General features: G+C 42.0%; 1 protein-coding gene across 2 annotated transcripts in view; it reads left to right on the top strand.

The window, feature by feature from the left end:
- Window positions 1-27,968, top strand: part of APPL2 (adaptor protein, phosphotyrosine interacting with PH domain and leucine zipper 2) — a 54,936-nt gene that overhangs the window by 23,316 nt on the left and 3,652 nt on the right. Inside the window, exons 5-19 of one of the 2 annotated variants that reach the window (XM_074941011.1) lie at window positions 3,804-3,891; window positions 6,815-6,853; window positions 6,963-7,021; window positions 8,462-8,608; window positions 11,296-11,378; window positions 18,401-18,559; window positions 20,182-20,370; window positions 21,434-21,476; window positions 21,558-21,614; window positions 21,696-21,784; window positions 23,738-23,896; window positions 24,054-24,103; window positions 25,569-25,743; window positions 26,837-26,873; window positions 27,018-27,158. In XM_074941011.1, coding sequence (XP_074797112.1) covers window positions 3,804-3,891; window positions 6,815-6,853; window positions 6,963-7,021; window positions 8,462-8,608; window positions 11,296-11,378; window positions 18,401-18,559; window positions 20,182-20,370; window positions 21,434-21,476; window positions 21,558-21,614; window positions 21,696-21,784; window positions 23,738-23,896; window positions 24,054-24,103; window positions 25,569-25,743; window positions 26,837-26,873; window positions 27,018-27,158 — 1,515 coding nt within the window. Of the gene's footprint in view, window positions 1-3,803; window positions 3,892-6,811; window positions 6,854-6,962; window positions 7,022-8,461; window positions 8,609-11,295; window positions 11,379-18,400; window positions 18,560-20,181; window positions 20,371-21,433; window positions 21,477-21,557; window positions 21,615-21,695; window positions 21,785-23,737; window positions 23,897-24,053; window positions 24,104-25,568; window positions 25,744-26,836; window positions 26,874-27,017; window positions 27,159-27,968 lie in introns of both variants that reach the window. The other variant, XM_074941001.1, reaches the window with a different exon arrangement.

The following is a 27,968-nucleotide window of genomic DNA, read 5'->3' as shown; positions in this document are numbered from 1 at the left end:
AAAGCAAAGGGTTGTATTGGGGCCTAATTTAGACAGAATAACAAAACTTGATTAAATAAGCTAAAATATTAGCTTGGGGTAACTCCATTGACTTAATCAAAGTTACCCTAAAGATTAATTTAGCCCTTACTTGCTTCCTGCCATGCCATTTCTTTCTGGTGATCTTTAAAAAATTGATGGTTAATTGATGGTTAAATTGATGGTTAATGTCACACAACAGGCTGTCTCAGAACACACTCAAAGCATTGTTCCCTCTTACTGGAGTATAAACAGGTCAAAAATCAGTGTTTTCTCCCTTCCAAGGTACAAAGCCCTCCACTTTGCTGGCTGTGAGTACGGAATCCATTTTGTTGAATCAAGGCTTTTCCTTTTAAGTTGCCCACTCCTTCCTTTCCTCAGCCTCCTGCTAGGCATGTCAGCTGTGCCCCTGGAGTTTACTGAATCCCAGTTATGGCAGCTCTACAGCTACTTAACCCCTCCAGTCTGGTTCTCTGCCTCTGCAGACTTGACAGGAAGAACAGGTTTGAAGAATTTGGCCTTACCTGGCAACCATGCCAGGGATCCAGACAAGTAACGTCCTGGGTCTCAGTGCTCCCTGACAGTATATAGAACATCACATCTTTGGTCTCATCTATGGAACCTTTTGCCAAGCCCCAGCATGATTATGGGCATCCTAGCTGAGCCCAGTCTGATGCTCTCTCCCTGCTGCTATTGACATGGAAAAAGGGACCTCCCCATCCATATATAACAACATGCCACAAAACTTGTCTTTATGTGCTGGATTACATTCTGGCCTGGATTTTAAAGAGACACCTACAGAAATGCTGGGGGGAGGGAGGGACAGAGAGGGAAGAGAGACTTGCCATGAGAGTAAAACATTTATGAATAGGGTCCTTTATTTGTAATGGTTCCTATTGTGTAAATTGAAATGTATTCACAAATGAAAGGAAAGAGAAGCTCTAGCAGTGGGAAATGGTCCTGACTCTGTTGTGTGGAGCATTAACAAAGAATGTGGTTAATAGAGGCTAATTACTAACGAAATCTAATCAAAGGCTCTAGTGTGAAGGAACTGAGGTGCTCTTTGAATCCTTTAAAAGGATCAGGCAAGGATTAAATTAAGCATTTAGGCTGACATCCTTATTAACCATGCACATCTTGAGTAAACAAGCTTTGGGGATTGGAGAGCATAGTACCCTCTCACCCAACCCACTGAACTCAGGTGCAGAAGCCGTGGCCACTGCTATGGTGTGTGGGCTGTGGTAGCAGCTGTAACACACTGTGACACTCCTTCCTACCTATGTGGCTTTTCCCTAGATCACTGCTCCGGGACTTGCACTGATTATTGAATAGTTCTACGTATCTCCTCCATAGACCATCCCTACACCCCGTTCCATGCATTAAAGAAGATGACTATGAGTTTTTAATTTTTATTGTAGTAGCAGCCTAGCGGTTTGTCACACATCATAGCCCCACTGTGCTAGGCATTGTACAAACACAGAACAAAAAGACAGTCCCTGCCTCTAAGAGCTGATAGTCTAAGAGTTTGTCTACATGGGAAAGTTTTTACAATAAGGGTTAAACATAGACAGCTACTGAGTGAATCAAAAAAAGAAATTTTGTGTGTGGGTGCAAAGCAGTTTGTGCCGAGAAAACTAAAGTTAAACTGAAAAATCTTGCCGTGTAGACAAGCCCTTAAGAATAAGATGGAGACAACAGGTAAGTACAACAGACTGACGGGAAACACAAGGTATGATCAGAGTATGATTATGAACCATATGACCAAGGGTGGTTGTTGCACACCTGCTGCCCAACCATTGTTGAGTTTCATTGGGAGTCAGTTTCCCTTCCCCCTTCACTCCAAATGACAGTGGGGGAAAGACATATTTTATAGAATCAGTATTCATTTTATCAGTGATTAAATCACTCTCTGCCTGATCTTGCAGTCCGTATTCAGGCAAAACTCCCATTGCCTTCAATAGAGAGGGCTGCATAAATCAAGAGTGTAGAATCCATTGACCCCAATAGGAGCTCAGCACTTATTAAAATCAGGAGGTGCCTAAATGTGGCTTTTAGAAGTCTAACTCGCTGCTGCTCTTTTTTTTTTTTTTTTTTTTTTTTTTTTTTTTAAATATTGGCCTTAATCCATTTCCCTCCCCTGCCCCAAAAAGGGGGAAAAATCAATCCAAATAAATAAGGAAATATTGATAAAATGTGAATTTTAAAAGTATAAAGAACAACACTTTTTTTTTATAATTTGAAAACTGAGACTAAATGAACTGAGTTAATGTTCAAGGAGGTTTTTCTTTTTGTTTGTGCAAGGTGGGCATACTGTGCCAGGTGCAGCCCAAGTGAGAAACCAGCATTTACCCAGTAAATAGCATGGTAGTAAACTTTTTGCTTCAAAGCCTCTCCTTGAGCAGGACTAATTTGTGCGGTCCTGGGGAACTGTTGGAGATTTACCACTGTCAGTTTTTGTTGAAGCTGTTAAAACTGTTGATGACTACAGATCTGATCCAGTTCCTAGCACAGTCAGTGGCAGACTTTCCACTGACTTCAGTGGCAACTGATTTTGCATTATATTCAGTAGTGCTATGCCTTCAGTTTCCAGAGAAAAATGCTTAAAACCAAACAGTATTTGAGTCAACCCAAATTAGCTCAGTACTTATTTGTTTGTTTTTGATGGGTTTTTAATACCCCAGGTAACCAGGTTTCTAGCCAAAATTATTATTATTTTATTATTATTATTATTTATTAATTAATGACACCTAGTCTTTCTGAGGTATTCCCTCCATCTGGGATCAGAAATATCATACGACCACCACGCCTGGCATTATTTGGCCAAATAACTAGTTCCCTGAGAGATTTTTAAATCCCAAGAGAAATGTAAACACAAATCTTTTAAATACACCTGGAGAGACAAGATGGATGAGGTAATACCTTTTATTGGACCAACTTCTGTTGTGGAGACATGGTAGTTGTGAGTGGTGTCGTCATTCTGGTGAAAGAATTCTTCTACTTCTCCAGTTGTTAGTATGGTGTCAGGTTCTGAGGTAGGGCAGAAGTTCAGTCCCTTAGAGCACAGATAATGCAGCTCCAGTGTGGGTTAGTCTTGATAAATGGTTAATGTTTGGGTGTCGTGTAGTGTCCAAGTGGTGGGTACTGGTGCCCTGGTTTCTCCCAGTGGTGTGTTCTGTTGTTGTGGAGTAGTTGTAGTTGGTTCCATTTTTTGTTGTTCTGTGGGTGGCTGTCATCAGTTGTTGTGTTTTTTTTATAGTTGTTTTGGATTTCTTGCATGATTTCCAAGTAACTTTACTGGTTTTTTTAAACTCCAGTGTGTGGGAGCCTGTGATGATTTCTCATTTGAGGTGGTCCCTTCTGGGGCATGTGAAGTACAGTAAATGGTTCCTCAGTTTCTCTGAAGTCTGTTTACAGAGCTGTTCCGCATATCTGTAGTTGTGTGTAGTGGTCACACGGTTATAGAAGGTGAGACCTCTGGGGATGCTTTTTCTTCATGTTATGGAGTTTCCATTTCAGATGGCTAAATTCAATATCTTCCATTGTATGCAATGTAGTTGTAATAACAATAATAAATATTGTTTTAAATATTTAAGTAAATTGTTTTTAAATGTTTTAAATAAATATTGTTTACCCAGCTTGTCTCTCTCAGATCCTTGGGCTGACACAGCTACAAGTACACTGCAGACAGGCATATATGGCTCACGGGCTGATAACTCTCTAGTACTTTTGCCTCTGTAGTACTCTGTGCACAATGCAGTATTTTAGATCATTTCTCTCCCTTTCAGCTTAACATTCTCCATTCTGAGCTGGCAAAACAGCTTGCGGACACAATGGTTCTCCCAATCATACAATTTCGAGAAAAAGACCTTACGGGTAAGTTTTGGTTAGATTCCAAATTGCTATCAACTCATAACTTTTGATGCCTGACATATTTCGTTGTGAGCTGTTGACTATTTATCAATTTGTCATTAAGAAACTTGTTTTTGTATTAATTGCCAGAAAAATCTGATATTTTCTTACTTGCTGCTAGACTGAGCATTTTTGATCAGACATAAATTTGTAGAAGTCCAGCACACATGCTACCTATTTTAAAATATAAGGCCACATTCTCCACCGTGTAGTCTATTTTTATACTAATGTGACTTAATTGAATTCAGCGGTGTCATACTTGCATAAAGCTGGCGGAGTGCAGTGGTGCACTAGGCTTGTGAACATCTGAAAGGAGAAGTAGTATTAACCCTACTGTGAGAAAACTGGGTTTGAAAAACAGGGGCAGGATTTTTCTGACTACAAAGCATACCTGTTTTCCTCCTGTTTAGGCAACTCAACCCTTTTAACTCTGTGCCACCCATGGAAATATCCAGATGGCAGGATGGCACAAAATTGGAAATTCCTTGCTCACAAAGCAAAATAACAGTGCAAATATTTGGAATAATTTTGAAAGCAAGGGGCTGTGCAAGTTCAGAGAGAGTCTAATCAGCACATGCAAGAGAAGCATAAGATTTTATTGACTCTATCTCAACTTTCAATAATAATAATAATAATAATAATAAATAGTTCCCAGGCTCAGCTCCCCTCAGAAGGCATTTAGGGGCCTACATTTGTTTGAACTGGTTTTACTGGAAGAGAAAACAACTGCAGTATAATTGTGAAAGAAAACATGCTTTGGAGAAATGATGATTTTCAGCTCGTTTCATTTCCATACATCACTATAGAGCGGTTAAGACTATGATGACATGAATGGGCCTGTGGTAAGTGTCCAGACAAGAGGCACATAATGTCCAAATACCAAGATCTTTGTCCTGCAAATGCTTTCATATCTGCTTAACTTGCTCACTTGATTTCAGTGAGACTGTTCACATGCTTACAGTTAAACACGCATGTAAGTGTTTGCAGGGCTGGAGCCTAAGGGGTTACATTTTTCTATTCTACTCTTATATGTGTTCATCATAGTATCTGAGTGCCTTTCAGTAGTGCATTAGGCAACATGACTAATATCTGTCACATGTTTGTTCTCATCCTTTTCCCAGGGGGAGAAGCGTGTATGCACAGCAGAGTGTCTTGTTTTTAATTAACACATTCACACACAATGCTATATATTTGTGTCAGAGAAGGGAAGGTAAAAGAAAAGGCACCTTGCACTTGGAGCAGAAGATGGTGAGGTTTGTGATGGTCTTTAGTTCCTGGAGGAGTTCATTCCATAGTCTTGGGCCAGCCCCTCAGAAAGCTCCTGTCTCTCTTCATACCGCTGGCCGTGTGTGTGTAATTTGCACCCAAAATTTCAAATCACCTCTGCCCTTGTTCATAGGCGGGGAGAGGGCCAGGAGATATCTCTCATCCCCACTATCTAAAGCCCCAGAGGTGTCAAGAACCCAAACTCTCTCCCAATTCTGTGGATGCCAAAGTCCCATCTATCACCTGTCCAGCTGCCAAAATCTCTTGCTTCCCCACCAAGAGCTTCCCAAGAGCAGCTGTGCATTTTCAGTACAGAAATCTGTGGCCCACTGAAAATTTGGTGTAGGATAAAATTAACTAATAATAATAATAATACAAGCAATTCTCTACTTACAGCCTTATTTTTCATATTTGATGCAATAAAAACCTCCATGTACTAGTTTATTTGACGCTGCGTCAGAATTTCCACTCTCTTACACTAGAGGGATGCAGACACTGGGGGAGGCCTTGAGCTACAGCACAGTTTTGGTCTAGCTCATCCAAGAGCACATGGTACCTTGGTGATGAACACAAATCCTGCAATTTCTCTCTAAGCTTTTCACAGTTTCCTACTGGGTATTCTTACTGAAGAGATTAATGCAAGTTACGGTGCCCAGGGAGGGGGCAGTGAGAGCAGCACCTTTGAAAATCAGCTTATTTACTTTCCTCGCCCCAATCAGAACATTTTGCCCAGTATCTTTAATATTGGCCCCAACCCAGCAATCGCATCTACATTGATGTCACTGTGGCTCTGCAAAGGCACAAAGGTCTGCCTGATTAGGTCTGATCCAGTTACAGGATCAGGGCCCTAGTTCATATGCTGTGGCAGTCACTGGTGGGTACACAGCTTTGTGTGTGTCATTTAAGCACTGGCAATATGTTGTTCAAACAGCAGACTTTTTTAGGCAAAGTACAGCTCCTCTTTGGTAATGGACAAAGTGGCCTGCAGGTTCCTTGTATAAATTACACCTGTACATACGGGATCTTTTTCCATATTCAGAGCTTGTACAGTAAAGGAAGTTTATCTAAATCATACCTACTTGAATGTACAGGTGCTTCCTTCCATGCTTCCTTTCCTGAGGTCCCAGCAAGGGACCAGCAGTGGAGGAGCATCATGTGACCAAGTGGTACGTCGGAGGAAGAGAAGTAGTCCTTGCAGTAAGGAGGGAAGTGGATCAATAAAGTGAATAGTAATGTAAAGCACAGCAGAGCCCAGAGAGGGTGGAAATTACTTATATTGCAGTTGACCCCCCCCAAAGGCCCAGTTAGGATTGGGAACTCATTTGTGCTTGCCTTGAGGTGTGTATAATTTAATTTAAGACAAGACCCAAATGGATGAAACAAATGGGGCATGGGTGATGCCAGAGGCTCATTGCAAATATTTTGTAAGTGCTGCTCTTCGTTTATTATTTTCAAGACACGAACATAAATTACACATTTCTGTTTGTAGGAATAAAATGACGGAGGCAACTGACCTTCAAGTACCTATAAAGAGAGTTAGTTTTGTTGTGATTCTGTTTGAATAAGCAATGTATATAGCGCTCTCTTCATTCTGAAGTGTTGACTTTTTTTATTTCAGAAGTAAGCACTTTAAAGGATCTTTTTGGCCTTGCTAGCAATGGTATGTTTCATATTTTTGTTTGTTTCTAATGGCATGCACTAATTATGTCACCGGAGACATGTTGTCTGTATACCCATGCCATGATGCTGAAAATGTTTCTTGTTTCCAGAACATGATCTCTCCATGGCAAAGTATAGCCGATTACCGAAAAGAAGAGAAAATGAAAAGGTAAAAAAAGTCTTATAGTTTGGTTTTTAATGTACGGAAAGTTTTTAATCAGCGGCTCTGCCTACATATTCATTTTTAACTACAGCGTTAGCAAATGTACAAACTTCTGGGTTTTGTGGATCGAATCCACAGTAGCTCAAGACTCCCAGTGATTGACTTTTGAGTCAGCAACGAAGCTTTTAGGCCTCAGTTGAGAAAGGTACTGAAGCATGTGCCTAACTTGAAGGAACTATTTACATGTTTCAAGTAAGTCACGTTGTGCTGCTTCTTGGGGCACCTAGGGCTGTGAGTCAGCCTCTGTGTCACACGTGTGCTTAAGCGTTTTGTTGAATTTGAGGCCATAAAGCAGCAAGGGGAACTGTAAGGATGACTTTTTCACGACAGAAGAAATCCAAAATGACCACAAAGATTTTTATAGGCCTCCTGCTGTAAAACCCATGTGTCTACCAATCTTCTATGGGGAGGATGCTGTACTAGAGGATTATTGATGCAGTGTGTTTGTACCTGAAGTGATGTAATAATGCCATATATCTGCTGTGCTTAAAGGACTACATTCTCCTCTTCAGTGTGCCTGCCAGGTCTTTGGATATTGATTCTCATTCGACCTCCAGCACATGGAAGTGATATCAATGGGACCGATCCTGCATTCTTTGCACACCCAAGCCTCCCACTCAGTACAAAGTGTGCAAAGAATGTAAGATTGCACCAATAGGGGACTTGACACTTTTAGAGAGATCAGAAGATCATTTAAGGGATCTGCATCATAGATCAGAATGCAATGTTTAGCTCCTGTATCGGATGTATGTGCTTGGACATACAGCAGACTGTGAGTTGTGCCCAGAATTATTAGTTCTATGAATTACACACACATAGGACCAGGTTCTGATCTCGGCTACAATGAAATTACTCCAGACTTACGCTGATGTAACTGAAGTCATAACCTGATGCTTACAATTTAAAATATGTAGTAGTTGTACTATTTATAGCTCAGAGAGCTGCTTATATGCTTGAAGAGAGACAAGGTGAAACTTCTTTTGGTGAGAGAGACAAGCTTTCGAGCCACACAGAGCTCTTCTTCAGGTCCTCGAAAGTTTCTGTCTCTGACCAACAGAAGTCAGTCCAATAAAATATATTACCACAACCCCCTTGTCTCCTTAATACCCTGGGACCGACACAGCAATAACTACCCTGCATACATCAATTAAAGTTAGAGAGGCAGTTAAATATGTTGCCAGGAAGAGCCTATATTAAATGATTTAATTAATTGTTTTACTTCTAATGCTTGTTTTTATCTTGTCATGGAGATATTGTTTTCCATAATAAAAAATAAGTATTTAATGATGACATTAAATTAATCAGTAAATGATCTGGATATATCCATAACATGATTCTGCATTGCATGACTGCCAGTTTTAAAGTTCTGCACACATTTTTATTCAGCTAAAGACAGAAGTAGTAAAGGAGGTGGCAAATGCAAGGAGGAAGCAGCATCTTTCATCATTACAGTATTACTGTGCCCTGAATGCTCTGCAGTACAGGAAGAGAATTGCAATGATGGAACCTATGCTAGGATATACACAAGGACAGGTATGTACAGTAAAGCCAGGATAGTGGAAAATGTCACTTAAAGGAACATGTCTCTGGGATATGCAAGACATTTTGGCATAGAAGGAGTTGTGGCAGCTGACATATGAAAATAGGGAAAACCTTATTCAGAAAGTCTCCTGTTAAAATGTTGTGCTGCCATTTTTATTCTTTCTGTGTGAACCTGTAGCTTTCCTCTCTGTATTCAAACGACGTGCATATTGAGTCAAATTTTGCAAGGCAAAGTTGTACTTTATTTATGGTAAAATAGTTGGACATTTAGCTACTCATAAATTTACTACTTTAAAACACACACACAGACAAAAGCAAAATCAGCACTTTCTAGGCTGAATGGTATGGACACTAAACTGTCATCACAACAAAATTTACTCCCATGTCATTGTTCACTTTGTACTTTTATGAGCTCACCTGTGTGACAGTTTACTTCCCAGCATGAGATATTCAGCATGCTGATGAGGAGTCTCGTGTGAACAGGAACTGGAGCATGTGTTGGACAGTAGCAGAGTGAGTGTAGTCAAGTGGGTGGAGCACAAGGCTAGGAAATCCTATACACTATTCCTTGCTCAGCCACATTTGCTGTGTGGCTTTGGCCAAGTCTCTGTCTCAGTCTCCAAGTCCATAAAATGTGGCAGTACTACTAAAAACCTACTGCCCAGGAGTGTTGGGAGGATTAATTGATTAATATTTGTACAGCACTTTGAGGGCTCTATGTTAAGGTCCGTTTACACTTCCAGAATGATGTAAAGGGTCCTTAATGTAAATGAGAACCAGGACTTGAAACTACTGAGTGTAAATAATAAGTGTATGCCAGAGGTTCCCAAACTGTGGGGTATGCCCCCCTAGGGAGGCATGGAGGAACGTTGTGGCGGGGAGGGCAGGAAGTGCCACCCAGCTCCGCTCCTGCCCCGGCCTCCATCCCCGCGCCTGGGGCCTTGCCCCTCTTACCCATGTCCGCATCCCTCCCAGAGCCGCAGCCCTGCTGCCAGCCCCAGCTCTGGAGGTAAGTGGGGGGTTGCGAGGTAAAAAGTTTGGGGTCTATGCAGTATTATCTAGTGAGGGGGAAACCACAAAAAACACAAATAAAAGTCAAGTAGTTCAGGGCCTTCTCTGCAATTTATCCACACTGCTTTAGTCTGCAAAACTGCTGGAAATCTCATGAGAACAGGTCTTTGCATGATATTTCTGATGCTTCATACTTCCACTTGGGACAAAAATCGAGTGGGTCTGTTTCTTCACTCTCCTGTTCTTTGCATAATCATCTCCACCTGTGCAAAAGGGATGTAACATAAGAATTCTCTGTCCACTTACACCAGTAGAGGGAGTTTACTCCCTCTTGGGACAGGTGTCAATCACAGCAGGAGAAGACTGCACTGATTTTCACCAGCTAAAATCAAATGATGCTCCCTCTTCCTGTCTAGAGAGAGTAGTGTTTTCTCACAGTTCCCCCTCCCAGGCTGGTGCAGCAAGTGCTTCCCTTTCTTTTTCAATCTACTTTAACCACTGGGGCATCTCTGCAGAGTAACATAAGGCATTCCCACTTATCTGCTTGTATGGAAACAAAGTGCCAAGCTGGAATCCTGGACTTTGGATGCCCTACATGGTAATGCCTTGTTACTGTGGGAATGCAAAGTGCCAGGCCAGCCCGAAGCCAACTCATATACATACATAAGAAGCTGTAAAGTGCCTATCAGTCTTTGTACTGAAAGATGTCTATATTAATCAATCTGCTAAAATGTGTGTGCCTTGTGTTTCATGTTTCCAAAGAGAAGGTGAGGATGAGGCTTAGCATATTGGAAATAATTTGGTGGGAGGAGCAACTGTTAGTGACGATATGCAATAGCTGTTTCTTCCTATGCATGGAGGTGGGAGTAAGATAAGATACGGGATCTAATATGAACCAATAGTTAATGCATGAATGGTGTTTTATAGGTTTCCATCTAACTCAAGAGCCACTAACTAAAATAACCTCACTGAACTCTTCTTGGGAAGGGTAGTCGGTCAGAATGGGTAGGGTTTGTTTTCCTTGCCCCATCCATTTCTTCCATAGCATTCGTCTGGTTACGCTGATTAAGAGCACAGCTGCTAGGGAGGATCATCTCAGGCCAGGTCAACACTAGGAGTACTTCGGGGGTCTTGCTATATGGGTATCCTGTACCAGCAAAGCACTCCGAGTATGGACACAGCTTATACTAGCAAAACTGCGCTTTTACTGATAGAGCTTGTTCCAGCCCCCCCCTACCCCCCAAGTGAAACAGGCTGTACCAGTAAAAGCACAGGTTTATTGGTATAACTGCATGTACAGTAGGGGGCATTTGCCGCCACAGCTATGTTGGTCATGGATCACGCATCTTTGCATCCCTGACTGGCACATAATTAGGTTCTTCACAATGCTGACAAATCTGGTGGATGGAAGAGGGGCGACATGGTTCTTTAGGCCAGTTAATAGCGTTAATATTAGTAAGTTGACTGTCAGTGGCCACTAACCTTCATGTTTGGGGGGGAAGAGGTAGGAAGGGAGAGGTTGGTGTTTCAATAATGCCTTAGATTTGAATGGCAGTCTGTGACATCAGTCACCACAGGATCATGTTAGGCATCTGCTCCACCATCCATTATTTGATTGACAAACCTTTCTTAGATAATTTCCAGAATACCCTTATTATATTTTTCAGATTAACTTTTTTAAGAAGGGAGCAGAGATGTTTTCCAAAAGAATGGACAGCTTTTTATCACCAGTTTCAAACATGGTTCAAAGGTAACACAACACCTAGGTTTCAGTTTGGTTTTCTGTATTTATTTGTGTTAAATTCAAGCAAGATTACTAACGTCCTGCCGTGCCTGGCTGGGGGCTTGCCCCACACAGGGCCCAGTCTTGCAGTCCTTACTCAGGAGAGGAGTTCCACCAGACGGCTGCAGGGTTGGGCTCAGACTAACAGAGTTTATTGGGTTTTTTTTTTTAATTTCATTTGCACTTCACTGTGTGAAAGAACAGATGGGTAGGGAGGGGGGTGTGTGTGTGTGTATAAAAGGAATATACTATCTGTGCATTGCAGGGAATACGTGCATAGCAGAGCCAGAGATTTTTTTTCAATGGCAATTGAGGATCTTCGGAATAAAGCCCAAATACTGTGCTGTACATTAAATAAGATCGTAAGCCCAATTTTTTAAATCTGGGTACCTTTAATAAGGACATCCAGAACCCCATCTTTGGACGCACAGATCAGCATTTAGGAGCATAAAGAGGGTAAATAAACACCTAATTACCTTCATGAGCACAGAAATTCGGGAGTTGAGCACCTGTGTTTGAAAAGGGTGTCCTGTATGTGATGTCACTGAAAAACTTTTAAATGGGGAAAAGTGTAGTCTAAGCCAAAAAAAACCCAAACCATTTTAATAGCATTGTTTTATATAATCTGTATTGTTTGATTTCTGTTTTCTAATAGTTTAGGACCTAATGTAAAGCCCATTTAGTATTAATGAATATTAATATTATGATAGTGCCCAAACTCAGGATCGGGGCTCCATTATGCTGGGTACTGAACAACCATAGAAGAAAGACAATCCTTGCCCTAGCTATCTTAGAGTCTACATTGAAATTGGTGGGTGTCTTTCTATTGAGTTCAGTGTGCTTTGGATCAGGCCCTTACTGAATATTTTCCCAATTTTGTCCTTTGGCAAACATTTGTTTTTCCTTGCATTTCTAATGGAGATGGAATTGGTTTCCTTATAATTAATGCTCATGAGACCAGAAGTTGACAATGAAATCCAAACTTACAGACAGTCCTGAAAACATTTTAAAGCTTACAATCTAACTGGGACAGATTAGAGAAAGCACTAAACAGGCTGTTAGGTGGGACATTAGATTGTAAAGAGCAAATAACGGGTCCATTTTTTTTTTAACAAAAGCATATCCAAATCCCTGCCTCTTCTGGGCGTGGTGGCCTTCTAAATATAAATTCATGTGAGAGCAAAGGTCATAAATAACCTGGAATATGTACTAGAAAGGAGTTACCGTACCAGAATTGACCAATGTTTCATGTACTCTGGTATCTTGAATGTGATAATGTCTAATGCCAGCTGGTTCAGAGGAAGGAATAAACCCCCTACAATGCACTTGCCCAACTGTTTTATACTATCCCAAGATTGGAAAATTTGTTCCTGATCCCAGCTGGCAATCAATCCTCATGCTTCAGGGCATAAGTTGATAGTCATAGTTTTATCCACAGTCGTGCAACTGCAGCTGCCATTCTTGTTCATAGAAGTGTCTAATTATTTTTCAGTTTCACTAGGCCATTCTCTTGAATAAAATCCTGCAACAGTGAGTTCTCTTTACAGTTTGCACAAAAGTATTTTCTTTTTCAGCTTCAATTTTTCTGCCTTCTAACTTCCAGTGAGCACCCTTCTTGTTTCTGGACTGTTCGAAAGGCATATAAAAGCACATGACTGGCTTTCACTAAACTGTTCCTTATTTTATATACCTTTTTCCTACTTTGACTTACTTTTATCCTTTCCACATTAAACAGTCCTTACAAAGATGCCCCCCATATGCTTCAAATCGTTCATAGACTAAAGTTCATTTTTTAAGCTCCCCAGCAATAGCATGTGCCTTCTGTTTATGAGATGCCAGAATGTTTTGTCTATATACAGTAGATTTGTTTATTCAGGGCACTTTTCACACTCTAGTTAAGACCATAGAAACATGTTACAGAGTAGGCCCGGGTTTCCCAAAGGCCAGTGGACACTCCAGTGAGAAAGCACAAAGGACTAGCTGGAAGCAGATAGGCAGATGGGACTCTCACTTGTGCTCCAGAGTCTCAGCTTTCATTTAAAAAAAAAAAAAAAAAAAGGCTCTAGCTGGGTGTGATTGTGAATAGAAGCTTGAGAACATGACCCAAGTGTAACCAGTGCAGTGGTGTCTGCCTGAGTGTGCAGAGAGTATGAAACAATACCTTGAAGAGGCATGAATGGCACTGTTCATCTCAATGTGTTGCCAAGATGCAAACGGTGATACTTTTAAATAGCAACACTGTTAACTATTTGAGTGATCAAAGCCTATTAAAAAAAAAAAAAGGAAGGAATCATCCTGCATCCTCTGAGTGATCCATATTTTTGATGCCACAAGTGGGTGGACTGAGGAGATGCCAGCCTTTCTCTCCCAACCCACCCTGCAGGTAGGGCGGAGACAAGCCCCAGGAGCCCCACTGAAAGGAAGCTCAGCCTGAGGACCCACAGAAACTCCATATAGGAGAGATGTTTTGTTAGAAGAAAAATATCAATGTTGCCTCAATCACTACTGTTAAAAAAAAATCACTAAGCAACACTGTTCTAAACATAGAAAGTAATGTTCTGTTTCCTGTTTAAATGTAATTTAAATAACGTTTTCAAGCATCTTGTATCCAATATTGACTGTCGTTCCTTACACTAAAAAGCTGACACATTTTAAAATACAATCTAACTTAATTAAAATTCAAATCTATCACTCAGCCTTTAACCTCACATTGTAGGACTGAAGGGAACACAGCTGGTTTTATTTTTCTGGGGGTTGAGGCGGCACGGCTTTTCAAAGTTGGGAAGTCCTGGAAATGAGCCATTGCAAAGCAGAGCTATAACACTACGTAAGAATGAATATGCCTTTAGTCACTCAGATCCTGCCTAACCTGGACTAAAATGCAATGTTCTCCATCCAGGTTTCTATCACTGCTATGACCCCAAAAGAACAGCAACAACTACAGGAGCTATAAAGTTTAGTCTCCCAAGCAGCAGATCAAGTCTGTAGGGTTGTGGTCTCAGTAATGGAAGAACTGGCCCCAATTGCAGTTGAAGCAGCTTGCTGTCTGGCTCAGGTAGGCAGTCGCCAGCTCTATGGGTGCCATATTTCATGTGCGCTGTAGGGTTACTTTGAGTATTTGTTATGCCTTTGAAGCATTAAAGGAGCTGCTGCTGCCTGACACATTCAGAGTTTCACACGCAAGCTGTGAGGGGAATCCCAGCCAGCAGAAGTCCAAACATTCCAATAAGCATAAATTATATGTGCAGGTCCAGATGATTTTCTTTTTGTAAGCTAAGTGACAGAACTATTCGATACCTCCTTCTCTTGCCTCTCCTTGCCATCTGTTGGGTGCAGTCAGTGACTCCTGGAGGGCTTGGAAAAGTGAGTAGGAAAAATCTGATGTTTCGTGCTGTTATAGATTTTCTGAAAGGAGGGGAATGTCTTCTAGCATATTGTCCTTGCAAGGCACCTACCCAGATCCAGAAGGCTGACTATCCGGTCTAATATCTTCAGCCTATGTTTTGAAAACCGTTTTCCGTAGCTGAAAAAGGGAAGAACTTTTCCTTCATTCCATCTAGCCGGAGTCTCGCTCTTGGGAGAGTGAAATGACACAAGTATTGGGACACTGCTCTGTAATCCCGGGTTCATAATTCTATTAGCTGTAGAAGCTGCTCTCACCTCTTTTCTTGTTAGGACAATCAGAGTAACAACGGCATAGGTCAGGTATAGCTATACCTCCTTTTTCCATTTGAGGGCCTCAGCAGATCAGAAGGCCACTGGGTGTTTACAGATTCCCACTTTCCCAGCAACAGCTACCAAAACATCAGAAGGCCACAAAGGATTGAAAGTCCCATTTTAGCAACCAACCCTATTATAATGGATCCCCTTCTTTCATTTTTCATAGAAGACTGGCTTAAATAGGGACCGTTTTGGCCCTGAATGTTATTAATAGTGCTCCATAATATACCTTTTTCTTAATACAAACTGCTTCCTTCTTTCCTATTCTAAAAACAGTGAGCTTCCTTGTCCATTATTTTAGAACGACACTGTGGTTAGAACGTCAGCCCCAGCTGCTGCCTCTGAGGAATAGCCTGTACTAGGAGAATTCTCAGTGGAATAGGGCTGGCAGACTGCAGGATCAGGAACCAGAGGGTGCAGGAAGGTGGTGTAAAGTCACCTTGTTCCCCTTCTCCCCAGGTGAGCCGAATGCTGTTGAAGTTCACCTGGGGATCGAGCCCATGGTGTCTCACTTTTAGCTAACCACCATTTGTATAACCGGGGAAGCATATCATCAAACTTACTCTGTCAGTCTAAGGCTTTTTTAAAATAGCCAGCACCACACAAGGGCATGCAGACCCACAATCACTTCCTGACTGAGCCCAGAATGGCTCTTTGGGCAGGAGGGATGTCTGGCCAAATATGAGCTTCTAATGGAGGCATTGCAGAGGCAGGACTTTTAGTCTAATAGCACGTCTGATTGGTACCTCAGGTCATGGAAACCCGTCAAAATGTTGCCTTCTGATTGGCTCAAGCATTAGGACTAAAAAGAAGGTATAGAGGTAGTCTACTAGCATTTATTGACACAGACCTCTTAGCTCTCTTTTCACATTAGTACAGGCAGCATCAGTTAATGTGAATTTACTCCAAAGCTGAAAATGCATAATAGTGAGACTGTGGATCCATGTTTGTTCAGCACTGTAAGTGTGTCTGTTGTTGCATCCGTGTATTTTTATTTCTCCAGGTTGAATTCTGTACTTTGAGATCCTTTTGCAGTTACCATTCACCACAATGGGAGTTACACAGGGACATGAAGATGGATTTGGGTTCTGCTTGTTTAATTCTAACCATGTCTGCTTTCTAAATCATATCGATGTGGAAGATTTTATTATTTTAAACTTGTTACAGAAGACTTGATTTCACTGCACTGGAAGGGACACTGTCAAGAGGAAAATAGAAATTAAAAAAAAAAATCTTATTCACGTTTCCAATAATAGTGTTGCAATGGAAAGAATTTTTAAAATCTGATATACTTCTCAAGATTTATGCTGCTAAATTCCCTTTTTCCATTTCTTTAATATGAATCTAGAATGATCAGACTTCTGTTTAGTCTGTGTCACTTTCTGGTTTTCTTGCACTAACTAGTACGGCGGGATTAGGGTTTCCGGTAAGCAGGGGAATGTTTGAACCCATTCTGCCCCTCCTGTTTACAGTGATTTTAAAAAAAGTCTACTCACAAGAGGTTTTGTGAGCCCCTGCTAAAAAAGAGAACCTAAGTTTTAGCCCCAAATCACTTGTGTTTCCTTAAGTAACAATTCCTTGCATTGCTCTTCTAAGACCTCTGTAAATAAGACAGTTGTGGCAACTTCCGATTGGGTTAGATTCTGCAAACCATACTCCCATGATTTACGCACCTGAGTGCTATTCCATGTAAGTCAACTCAGTAGTGGTCCTTGTGAAAAATCTGGCCCACTGAGTCCAGGCCTATGTGACTGATGGAGGACTCTGCTGCTTTTCTGTATCCTTACAGCTGCCACCAGAACATTTCTGAAAGTGGGTGGCATGCTGTCGAAAGGCTCTGATCAACTAATCAGTGGTTCAGTGATAGGAACTCCAGTTAATCACGCAGTTCTCAGAAAAAAACAAACCAGTTCCGCGAAAGCCAAGACACATTATTATAAAGCCCAGCAGGAACATTATGAGGAACATACCGATTTAGTATTAATGACTGCATCCGTTTGCTCAGCTTCAATCAGAACGATGTGTACAAAGCGCTGTTTGGCTGCTTGAAGCTTTGTTTGTGTCTCAAACAAGCAAACAAACCAACCTAGCCTGATTTTCACTGTTAATGGTTGGCATTTCACATCCCTCACAGTTTCTTCACTTCGGCTTCACTCCACAGTCCTGCTTTGTCCCCCTCAGCCCCTTCCCTTTTTGTCCACGTAGTTTATCCCCTTCTAACTAAACGGCTCACTCACCCCCTGCCCCCAAAATAATGGGACTGACATGCTGTTTCCCGCTATCACATTGCTCACTCTGCTTGTGTATTCCACCCCCTTCGCCACCCCCCTGTGCCTGTCATGTCTAGATTGTAACCAGTTGGGGGAGACATGTCCTATGCTGTGTTTGTGCAGTGCCTACCACAATGGGGCCCCTTTTTTGGCTGTTCCTTTGGCACCGCTGTGACAAACAAAAAATAATCTGCCATCGTTTCATGCTTTTTGGTCAGTTTCATATCTCCTCTCTCCATGTCACTCTCCTTTATAACGTTCGGGGAAGAAAACAGCCATCCTTGGTGCAAACAGTAGTCATTCCAAGAAAAAACGTAGTACTGTTTGAAATACATTCACAGTAAATGCTGTTTTTGTAGAAATACAGTAAATGTGTTTGTACAGCATGCCTACAGTAAACTAGCTGCCAAGCACACTTGTCCTTAGACACCAGAATTTCAGGACAAACACCAAGTGAAGAACTTGGCGATACTGTCGCTACCAAATTAAAAACACAGCCTTACCTGTACCAAAACAACAAGGAGTCTGGTGGCACCTTAAAGACTGCATCAGATTTATTAGGGCATAAGCTTTTGTGGGTAAAACACCACTTCTTCAGATACACAAGTGTTACACAAGCGATCAGTGTGTCCCTAGCAGGTGGATCTTGTTTCTGTAATCCCAGATTAATTTACTGGAGCAATTCCTTAATCGCCATTACTCTCTCCATTCCTTCCTTCCTTTCTGTATTCATTGACCAAGTGCTCATAGAGATCCTTTCATGTGTATTCTTATAACTATTTTTCCTATTAAATCCATGTAAAAATCCACTTTCTCTTTCCACTACTCCAAACCAGCAGCGAACAGCATGTAAACACCTTTTGTGCATTTAATCCAGCTGTGCCACAGTAGTATACAATGTATTTAACATAAATATTTTTGTTCTTGCAGGATTAGATACATGTTGGATGTGTCCCTGGGTTAACTGACTGACAGTAAAACGGCTTTGATTTTTTCCAGCATACAGGGAGAGTTGGATGCTGAAGCTGACGCCATGAGAGTATCCCAGCAGGACTTGCTTTCAGTTAATGAGTCTGTTTACACCCCAGATTCTGATGTCACCTCACCAGCAATCAACAGAAACCTTATTCAGAAGGCTGGCTACCTTAATCTTAGAAAGTAAGAAGGATAGTCCACCTTGTTTGTCTGTGACTGGCGACTGATTTCTGCATTATCTCTACCATGAAGATTCTTTGAGTAAAATTTTCAGAAGCGCCTAAGTGATTTCAGGGCGAAGTCTCATTGAAAGTCAGTGGAATTAAGACTCCTACATCATTTAGGCACTTTTGAAAATGTTACCTTTCAGTTCCTAAATCACCTTAGAAAATGGGATTTAGGAGCCTAAGACATTTTAGGGGCTTGTGAAAGTCTTCCCTTTTGTGACTAATTGGTTTTCCCTCTAGCTGAATTCACCTACAAGGCCTGAATTCATGCATTTGAGTGTCTAAAAATAAAACGTCATGTTGGTTTGAGCTCTGCAGCTCATTGGAGTCTCTGAGACTGGGATCAGGATGTTCCCTCTTTTATGGGCTAATGAAAATGCAATACTGCTTACAAGGAGGAGCTAGATTTTGTATTTCCACAAATTTCCCTTTACACCGACAGGAGTTGTACAGAGAAACCAGGTCCATAGCGTTGAGCATATACCATACTAGAGCTCAATCCTGGAGAGTTCCTTTTACTAAACCTCCCATTGACTTCAGCAGGAGTTATGTATATAGAAGAGCAGCAGAGGTGGATGGGGCCTGATTATTGTGTCTTTGAAATAACTTAAATGTCAGTTTGCATTTAATTTGAACAGTTTTTGATAGTTAACTGGTTTACAAATGTTCCAGTTTAACAGCAGTGTAAGAGATGGATTACAGCATTGTGTAAATGGCTCCATAGAAGGATGTACTTTCAATATAAGATTCTACTAGTAGAAGTGTAACTTTTCAAAATATATAGCCATGTGTGCTGAAATTTCTGCTGCTCCTGATCACTCAAAAGTACAGTAGAACCTCAGCGTTATGAAAACCAGAGTTATGAACTGACTGGTCAACCACACACCTCATTTGGAACTGGACGTTTGCAATCAGGCAGCAGCAGACACTAAAAAACAAAAACCCGGGCAAATACAATACTGTGTTAAGTGGAAAAAAAAAAAAAATTGACACGGTAAGGAAAATGTTTTTGTGCTTGTTTCATTTAAATTAAGATGGTTAAAAGCAGCATTTTACTTCTGCAGAGTAAAGTTTCAAAGCTATTAAGTCAATATTCAGTTGTCAACTTTTGAAAGAACCACCATAACATTTTGTTCAGAGTTATGAACAACCTCCATTCCCAAAGTATTCATAACTCTGAGGTTCTACTGTATCTTTTTTTTTTATAGAGTACAATAAAATTCCATGCAGCCTCATCTCAGTTGTTCTCCCTAAACCTTCTGCTGTTCGCAGCAGGAAGTATTGCACATGATTGTTCATTTTAAACTTGGATCACTCAAAACCAACTGCTCCTTAAACCTTCAGCTTGCCCTGGGGATGTCTCTCCATTGTGGATGGGTGTCTTTGACACGTTTGTTGAAATTTAGTTTACAAGTTACAAAGATCCTCGTTTGAAAATAAGGATCAGCCCTGCATCTGCAGCAGGGCTTGCTCAGAGTTTGGGCAGAGGGAGGGCTTCTGATCCAGGAACTGAATTGGGCGTTATTTCTAATTAGAAATACTGTGCTAACTGGTCTTAATACTGTGTGTTCCCTATAGTAAAACAGGCCTGGTGACTACAACCTGGGACAGACTCTATTTCTTCACTCAAGGTGGAAACCTGATGTGCCAGCCTAGGGGAGCAGTAGCTGGAGGACTGATTCAGGACCTGGATAACTGCTCTGTAATGGCAGTGGACTGTGAAGACCGACGATATTGCTTTCAGATCACCACACCTACAGGAAAATCGTATGGGTCACAAGTTTTCTGTTAGAGAACAACCGATTTATGTCTGGTGTACCAGATGGGGTTTCAGAATGCCTAATCATTGTGTTAACAGTTCCCTAGTGACAGCCATTTTAACTGAGCTGGATTGCCGTCATAACGCTGACCTACAGGAAAGAGTATTTTTGCACATTTAAAATCAAGTGCCCACGTTGCATAAAGGATGAATGTTGTGTCATTTAGGAATAGGGTATTCACACAACTGGGGTTGCTGGCTGCACACTCAGAGGCACAATTTAGTAGCCTGAGTGTAGGACTGTGGAGTCAGGTATTCCAGAATAACGCCAGCTCTGACACTGGCTGCCTCTGTAGATTTATGATAGCTTAGTTCTCTATGTGCAAAAGGTGAATAATACCGACTTACCTATCTCAGAGGGCTGTTAAGGCTTCATTAGCTGGAGTACTTGTGAGTATCATTATCACGAGTGCAGAGCCGGGAGTCCAGTACAACCCTGTGATTAAGGCTGTAACAGAGTCATGATTTTTTTGGTGCGAAAGCTGCAGTCGTGGCTTGTTAGAGCTGTGGTTTCAGTGCGATCAGTTCAAGTACTACAAAACAAATTACCCCCATATAAGCTGCAGCACCTTCTGCCAAGCTATGCGGCCTGCCTTCTCGAACAGGGCAGCAGCACAGAAGGGACACCATGTGTCCCGCCTTGCTCTCAAAGCCAGCATGACGGAAGTGCAGCTGGGCCAGGTTTGAGTGGCATTGCCACCCTGTGCAGCAGCTCGCAAAGCTGAGTGAGTGGTATTGCAGCCTGGCACTAGGGGTCGCAACCCCACTCAGATTCACGGCAGCTATAGAAAGTTGCGTGTGTTTAAAAGTTGCGGTTTCCCCAGCGAAATCAAGGCTTGTGATTTTCTTACAGCCTTATCTAGTATAGGGAATCACAGTAGTTAAAGATGAACTTATGAGATTATTGAGTCTTCCCCCCCTTGAAACTGTCTCTGTGTGCAGGGAGAGTGAGTGCATGTAATATAACAATGATACCAAGAAAAACATGAATCTAATGTATTTGTGTTTTAGGGGGATAACCCTTCAAGCAGAAAGTAAAAAAGAATATGAGGAGGTAAAATATTTCCCTGGTTAACGTTTTTACTTTCTTATCCACTAAACAGTTTAGAGTGTTCAGTTTCTTTTCTCCTTACAGTGGATATGTGCAATCAACAACATCTCTAGGCAGATCTATCTCACCGACAATCCAGAGGTGAGAGCTTGTTTGTTTTCATCTGTTCTTTCCAGGACCCATAGCATTTCTGGAAGGGTGAAATGTCTTTTTGTTTTGTAGGCTGTTGCAATCAAGTTAAATCAAACGGCGCTTCAGGCAGTGACCCCCATCACAAGCTTCGGAAAAAAACATGAAAGTTTGCGTCCCAGGTAATGCTTTCGCTTTTCTGTAGGAGTGATTTTCGCTGTTGTGCGGTCAGTCAGACTCTGCTTACAGGGCAAGAGAGATGTGGGAAGCCCTGACCCTGCAACTCTGTCCATCCCAGCAGACCCCTGTGCCTGTGTGGAATCCCAGTGAAGGCAATGGGATCCCATCTGAGTTCAGGGCTCTGCTGCATGCAGTCCAGCTTGCAGGATCAAGGCCCCAGCCACTTCCAGTTTTCACATACAGGGGGGGTTTCTCCTATTCATTTTTTATGAAGCACACACAGTACTTAGATTGTAAACTCTTCAGGCCTGGGACCATTTTGTTATAGGCTTGTATAGTGCCCAGCACAATGGGGTCCTGATTGCTAATTGGGGGCCCCGAGTGCGGTCACCATGCAAATTAAAAATAAGTTTTTTGATGTAGACTGCCTTGCCCTATTCCTGTCTGTACTCTGAAACTAGCACAAGGAGCAGTCTTCGCTGGGTCTGATCTCCTGGACTCATTCAAGTCAGTTGTTAAACCCTCTATCCCCAAATAGAGGTTAATAATGAAGCTGTGTGCTCCTGGATTTAAAAAACAAATGTTTTCCATTTAACTTTTCTCCCCTCTTTTCTTGAGAAATCCAGCCTGACCAGCAGGAACTCCTCAGTCTCTGTGACTGGGGTCCAAAGCCAGCTCCAGAGACTGACTATATTCATGCTCTGAATGCATGACCCTAAAAGCAGAGCACTAAATAAAGTAGAGCAAATTAGAGTAGAGTGTCTCTACCAAACTTTAGCAGGTAAAAACTTCTGTATGAGTTTTGTAGACAGTCCTGCCAGGATTTTTTTTTACAGCATATGTATTTCTTACTGGCTTGTGCATATCTAATCTCTAACCCTTCAAAGGTTTCATCTTTTCTCACTCTATACTGACCTCCAGCTAAAAACTAGTCCTTCCCATTTTACTGTGATTCCTTAGGGACCTCATAGGCTCCCACAAGCCATAGGGCGTGCCAGTCAAATGAGAAAGAGAAGGTGGGTAAAGAATATCTGTGGCTCGAAAGCTTGTCTCTCACTAACAGAAGTTGGTCCAATAAAAGCTATTACCTCACCCACCTTGTCTCTCTCATATCCTGGGACCGACACGGCTACAACTACACTGCGTGCTTGCTTTCCCATTTCACTCAGGAGGTGGGAATTTTACTTTGGTCAGGGTTTTATGATACCCTGGATGATTTAATAATGAATAACCAGGGAAAATACCTACACTGAATATTGTTACATGGAGGAAAAATATTAGTTGGGTTGCAGAGAGTCAGCTCTGCGTTATTGTGTACAAACAGAAAATCTTGCAGGATTGAAACTAATCAAGATTCTGCTATCCAAATAAATAGGCAGAAATATTGGTAGGAGATTTCTACAGTTGCAGGAAATTCAAAAGCAGTTTCACACTCTGAGGAACTTTGGGAGGAAGAACAGGGACGAATGTTACGTAAAACACAGTTTGCTCCTGAGTATTGTACCAAACCTGTGACCATCTAGGAACTTTGGTGGTTGTCGTTATGTCCATTCCCTTGCCATTCAGGACTTCACAGATAGGCAGCTCAGATCCTCTGCTCAATAAACACAGGTCTCTACTATTTGAGCTGATACACTTGCACAGTGCTGATTATAACCAGTAGAGGGCAGTGGTGCGCACATCATTCACTGTGGTAATGTGTAACCAAGAGCAGGCACTGCAGCTCATTTGGAATTTGTTGCCCTTCCTTTCGGATGTAGCTATATTTCTTCTCATTAGTAAGTGATTTTATTTATGAAGAGGAAGAGAAATTCAGTTCGTAGCCTCAGTGACGTTTTAATATTGCAGTTTGCTTATTGTGGGGCAATGAACACTGAGATTTGGTGTAAACCTGCCTTCCTTCCAACATTGACATGACATTTTCATTCAAAAACCTTTCTCCATTTTCATTGTAGCCAGAATGTGAAGAATATGGAGATGGAGAGTGACAAGATCATCCCCAAAGAACTGTCCACCAAACCCAACTGCACAGAGTTAATTGCCCCTGGAACACCGATTCAGTTTGACATGGTACTTCCTGCAACTGAATTCCTGGATCAAAACAGAGGTGGCAGGTACAGCCAGCTAACGTTCGACATATTTGACCAAACGGTTTGCGAGGAAAGGGCTATTCCCTTTACAACATTTGTGTATGGTCATTCAAACCAATACGGCTGATCTGCTGCTCTGAGCACATGTGTGTGATTAGATTTTCTTAAAAATATTTTTCAGGCGCACAAACCCATTTGGAGAGTCTGAAGACAACAAGAATGATGAGGAAGGTAAACACTTTTTTGGCTCATTATAGTGGGGCAGTAGTCACAAGCATATGTCTAGTGGTATTAACGGTTTTACAGCTGGTTTTTCAGACCAGTGCTGGGCGCCCGACCAGCCGTCGCTGTTCTCACAACTCCCCCCCCCTCCCCCCACAATAGTCTTGTGACCCCCTTTTGGGTTGGCACCCCCAGTTTGAGAAATGCTGACCTAATATAAGGGGGCCCTGATCCCGACTGAGGCTTATGGGTAGGGCTCTACCCAAATCATGGCCATGAAAAACACATCAAGGACCGTGAAATCAGATCTCCTCTGTGAAATCTAGCTGTTGGAGGGGGGAAAAGTGGTAGGGCTGGGGATACCCCAGCTGGGGGCTCCTATCATGCACCAGACTTCAGCTGCTAGTCCCAGCAGGGGTGGGGAGAGACAGAGCTTCCTCTTCTCCTGTACAGCCACTGTTTGGGGGTGGGGGGTGTCAGACCTCCAGGTACCTCCGCTGCCTGCAGCAAGCTCCATGGCTGCTGCCTTCAGAGCCCAAGTCTGAAGGAAGCGCAGAAGCAAGGGTAGCAATCCCGTAATGCCCTTACAACAGCTTTGCGACCCCTCCCAATGACCCCCCTTTTGGGTCAGGACCCTCACAGTTACAACACCGTGACATTTCAGGTGTAAACATCTGAAACCATGAAATTGAGTAATTTTAAAATCCTACGACTGTGCAACTGACCAAAATGGACCATGCATTTGGTAGGGCCCTACAGTTCTGGGTGCTGCTGTATAATACAAATAGTAAATAAGCGCTTGTTCTGGAGATGGGCACTTAGCTTAGTATGCAGTAATCAAGGAAGGCTTACTAGGGCCTCATTAGAACAGGAAAGCAGCCATTAAAGTCTGAGGACCACAGAGAAAGGAGAAATCACCATGCTGTCTTTCCTGCCACCCCACAGAACAAACCATCAAGAATAGAACAAATTCGAAAACAGAAATGTTATCACATGAGGATTAGACCCAGGGATTAGCTTGATTTAAGATGAGGCTTTATGCAAAATTATTCTTCACTTATCATTTTTTAAAAAATTGTACAGTCAGTCCAACTACCTAATAATAATCAACCATCCCAGAGTTAGAGCAGCAGTGAGAGAAAGACCAAGTGTATTATTAGGGCAAGTCAAAAAGAAAAAACTTTAATGAAAAATTAATCGGTTACAAAATTTTCAATATATATTTGCTGCAATTCTTATTTGTTACACTTGTACACAATCCAAGCATTTGGTAAAGCTGGGTCAGACTAAAACCTGGCTAACAGGGAATATGATTGAAGAGGAAATGATGTGAAAGGCACAGTTATCCCAAGTTAGGACCTGGTAATTGACCATAGTTTTTCAGAACAGGTCTGATAGTAAAATTAAATATTAGATAACTCTGAACACAGGCATGAATCAATGTAGAACAGGAGAACATTCCTTTGTTTTCCAGATTCACTCTTGCAGCAGATGTTTGTAGTTCGGTTTTTAGGATCTATGGCTGTTCAATCAGATGATACAAATGAGGTGATTTATGAAGCTATGAGGCAAGTGTTGGCTGCTCGTGCCATCCATAACATCTTCCGTACAACTGAATCCCATCTAATGGTCACCACCAAGAGTCTCAGGTAGAGTAAAATTCTTAACACACTCTTAGCCCTACTGTTCTGTTTTCCATTTGAGGTATCTACAAGCGACAGCTGTTTCTAAATACACCACCTCTGTTTCCCCAAAGCGTAGGAGATTTGCACATATGGATCTCTACCGACAGAACAGCAAAAGTTTGAACAGGGAAAAGCCCCACTCTTACAGGCATAATTTTTTAATGATAAAGCTAATTGTGTCACTACAGTGGAGGGGGTTATAGCATCCACACTGTAACCATTGCCTTTTGTAACGGACCAATGACTGGGCCCACCACTCAGATCTCTTTACAGCGAGAGTGTAAGTTCTAGCAATAAACAAATCCAAAAATTGCTCCAGTATTATCTAAAAGTTTGAAATTGGGGTTTTTTCCTTACCTCAGTGGGCCCCAGCTCCGGAGACTTGCTTTTGTGGAGGACTCCAACTCACATTAAAGTGGGTCCTTTCTTGTCTCTCACAAGTTAGAAATCATCCCATCCAAGCTTTCAGGATGCAGCAAGGCTGCATGTTACTTCAAGAACAGTATCAGAGAGGTCTAGAAAGATCGCCTCTGTGCAGACACTCCTATTTCACTTTGAATTTGAAACATAATACTGCAAAATAGATCACTTGTCCGGTTTCTGTTGCTTTAAAATAAGTGTCAAAGCTGCCTCCCCATCAAAACTTTCAGCTAGGAGAGGCAGTGCACAAGTCAGGTCTGTCTCTCTCTTTCTCTCTCTCTCGGAGAAAAAAACCTTTATTTTGGATGTTTTTATTAATCTGATAATGTACAAGTACAAACCTGTCTAGTACTAGTTCATGGTACATAGGCTGTCCAAGTTTCCTATGCCATCAGAAAGGCAGCATGGTCCAGGACAAAGGGCACTGGGTTGGGAGTCAGGGGAGCTGAATTCCATTCCTGGCTTTGACACTGACCTACTGCAAGACTTTAGGCAAATCAATTCAAGTGCGTGCCTCAGTTTCCCCATGTTAAATAGGTATAATGATCCTCTTTCTTTTGTAAAAAGTTTAAGCTATGTGGCCGAAGTCATTACAGAACTGCTCAGTATTCTTACTTAAAACTTCTTATAATTGCAGGTTAATAGATCCTCAAACACAAGTTACACGAACAACTGTAAGTAATTCTTCGTGTTGATAGTAAAGTTTAAATAACTGCAACATCTTTGATTGTTTCCCTCTGCACTGATAACACTTAATCCCAGAGAGGATCAGTCTGCCAACCTAGTTGACCTTAAAGTTTTCTAATATGCTTTTCCAGTTTGAACTTGCCAGTGTGACGCAGTTTGCTGCCCATCAGGATAACAAGAGACTGATTGGTTTTGTGGTCCGTGTCACTGAGTCTCTGGGGGAAGAATCCATGAGCGCGAATATTTTTGAGAGCAACACAGAAGGCGAAAAGGTCTTGTGATTGTTTTATATTGTATTTTTATACAGTTTTTTAAAAAAATTAATCCTAGTGTTTGTCTGCCTTTAAGGAGCCTCCTATAGGGGGAATGTTACAGAAACAGAGTCAGCTGGATTCCTTTATTCTTAATCTAATGATTGAGGGAAATGTGATAGCGTAAGTCCAGGCCCATAAAAAGAAAGGAACTTGTGTGAATGCTGATGCTACTATCTGGGGCAGAGGTGGGCAAACTATGGCCTGCGGGCCTGTCCTGCCTGGCCCTTGAGCTCCCAGCTGGGGAGGCTTGCCCCTCCCTCGCAGCCTCAGCTCGCTGCGCCACCCACACTCTGGCCCTCTGCTGCTCTGAGTGGCATGGTAAGGGGGCGGGGCGCAGTTGGATAGGGGGTGGGGTAGTCAGGGGACAGGGGCCAGGCTGTTTGGGGAGGCACAGCCTTCCCTACCCGGCCCTCTGTGCAGTTTTGCAACCCCAATGTGGCCCTTGGGCCAAAAAGTTTGCCCACCCGATCTAGGGCCTTAGGAGTCAGTGTCCAGCACCAATGCTGGCAAAAGCAAGGTTGTCACCTGTGTTGTGATCGCTACATATAAGTTGTTGTATGCAGTATAGTTGGAGCTGTGTCAGTTCCAGGCTATTGGAGAGAGAAGTTGCATGAGGTAATCTCTTTTATTGGATCAGTATGTATTGGTGAGAGAGACAAGCTTTCAAGCTACACAGAACTCTTCTTCAGGTCTGGGAAAGGTACTCCCAGTGTGACAGCTAAATGCAAGGTGGAACAGATTGTTTAGCATAAGTAATTAACACACATT

Source organism: Natator depressus, chromosome 1, assembly GCF_965152275.1.
Source record: "Natator depressus isolate rNatDep1 chromosome 1, rNatDep2.hap1, whole genome shotgun sequence".
NCBI lineage: Eukaryota > Metazoa > Chordata > Testudines > Cheloniidae > Natator > Natator depressus.
This window is presented reverse-complemented; position numbering and strand designations above follow the sequence as displayed.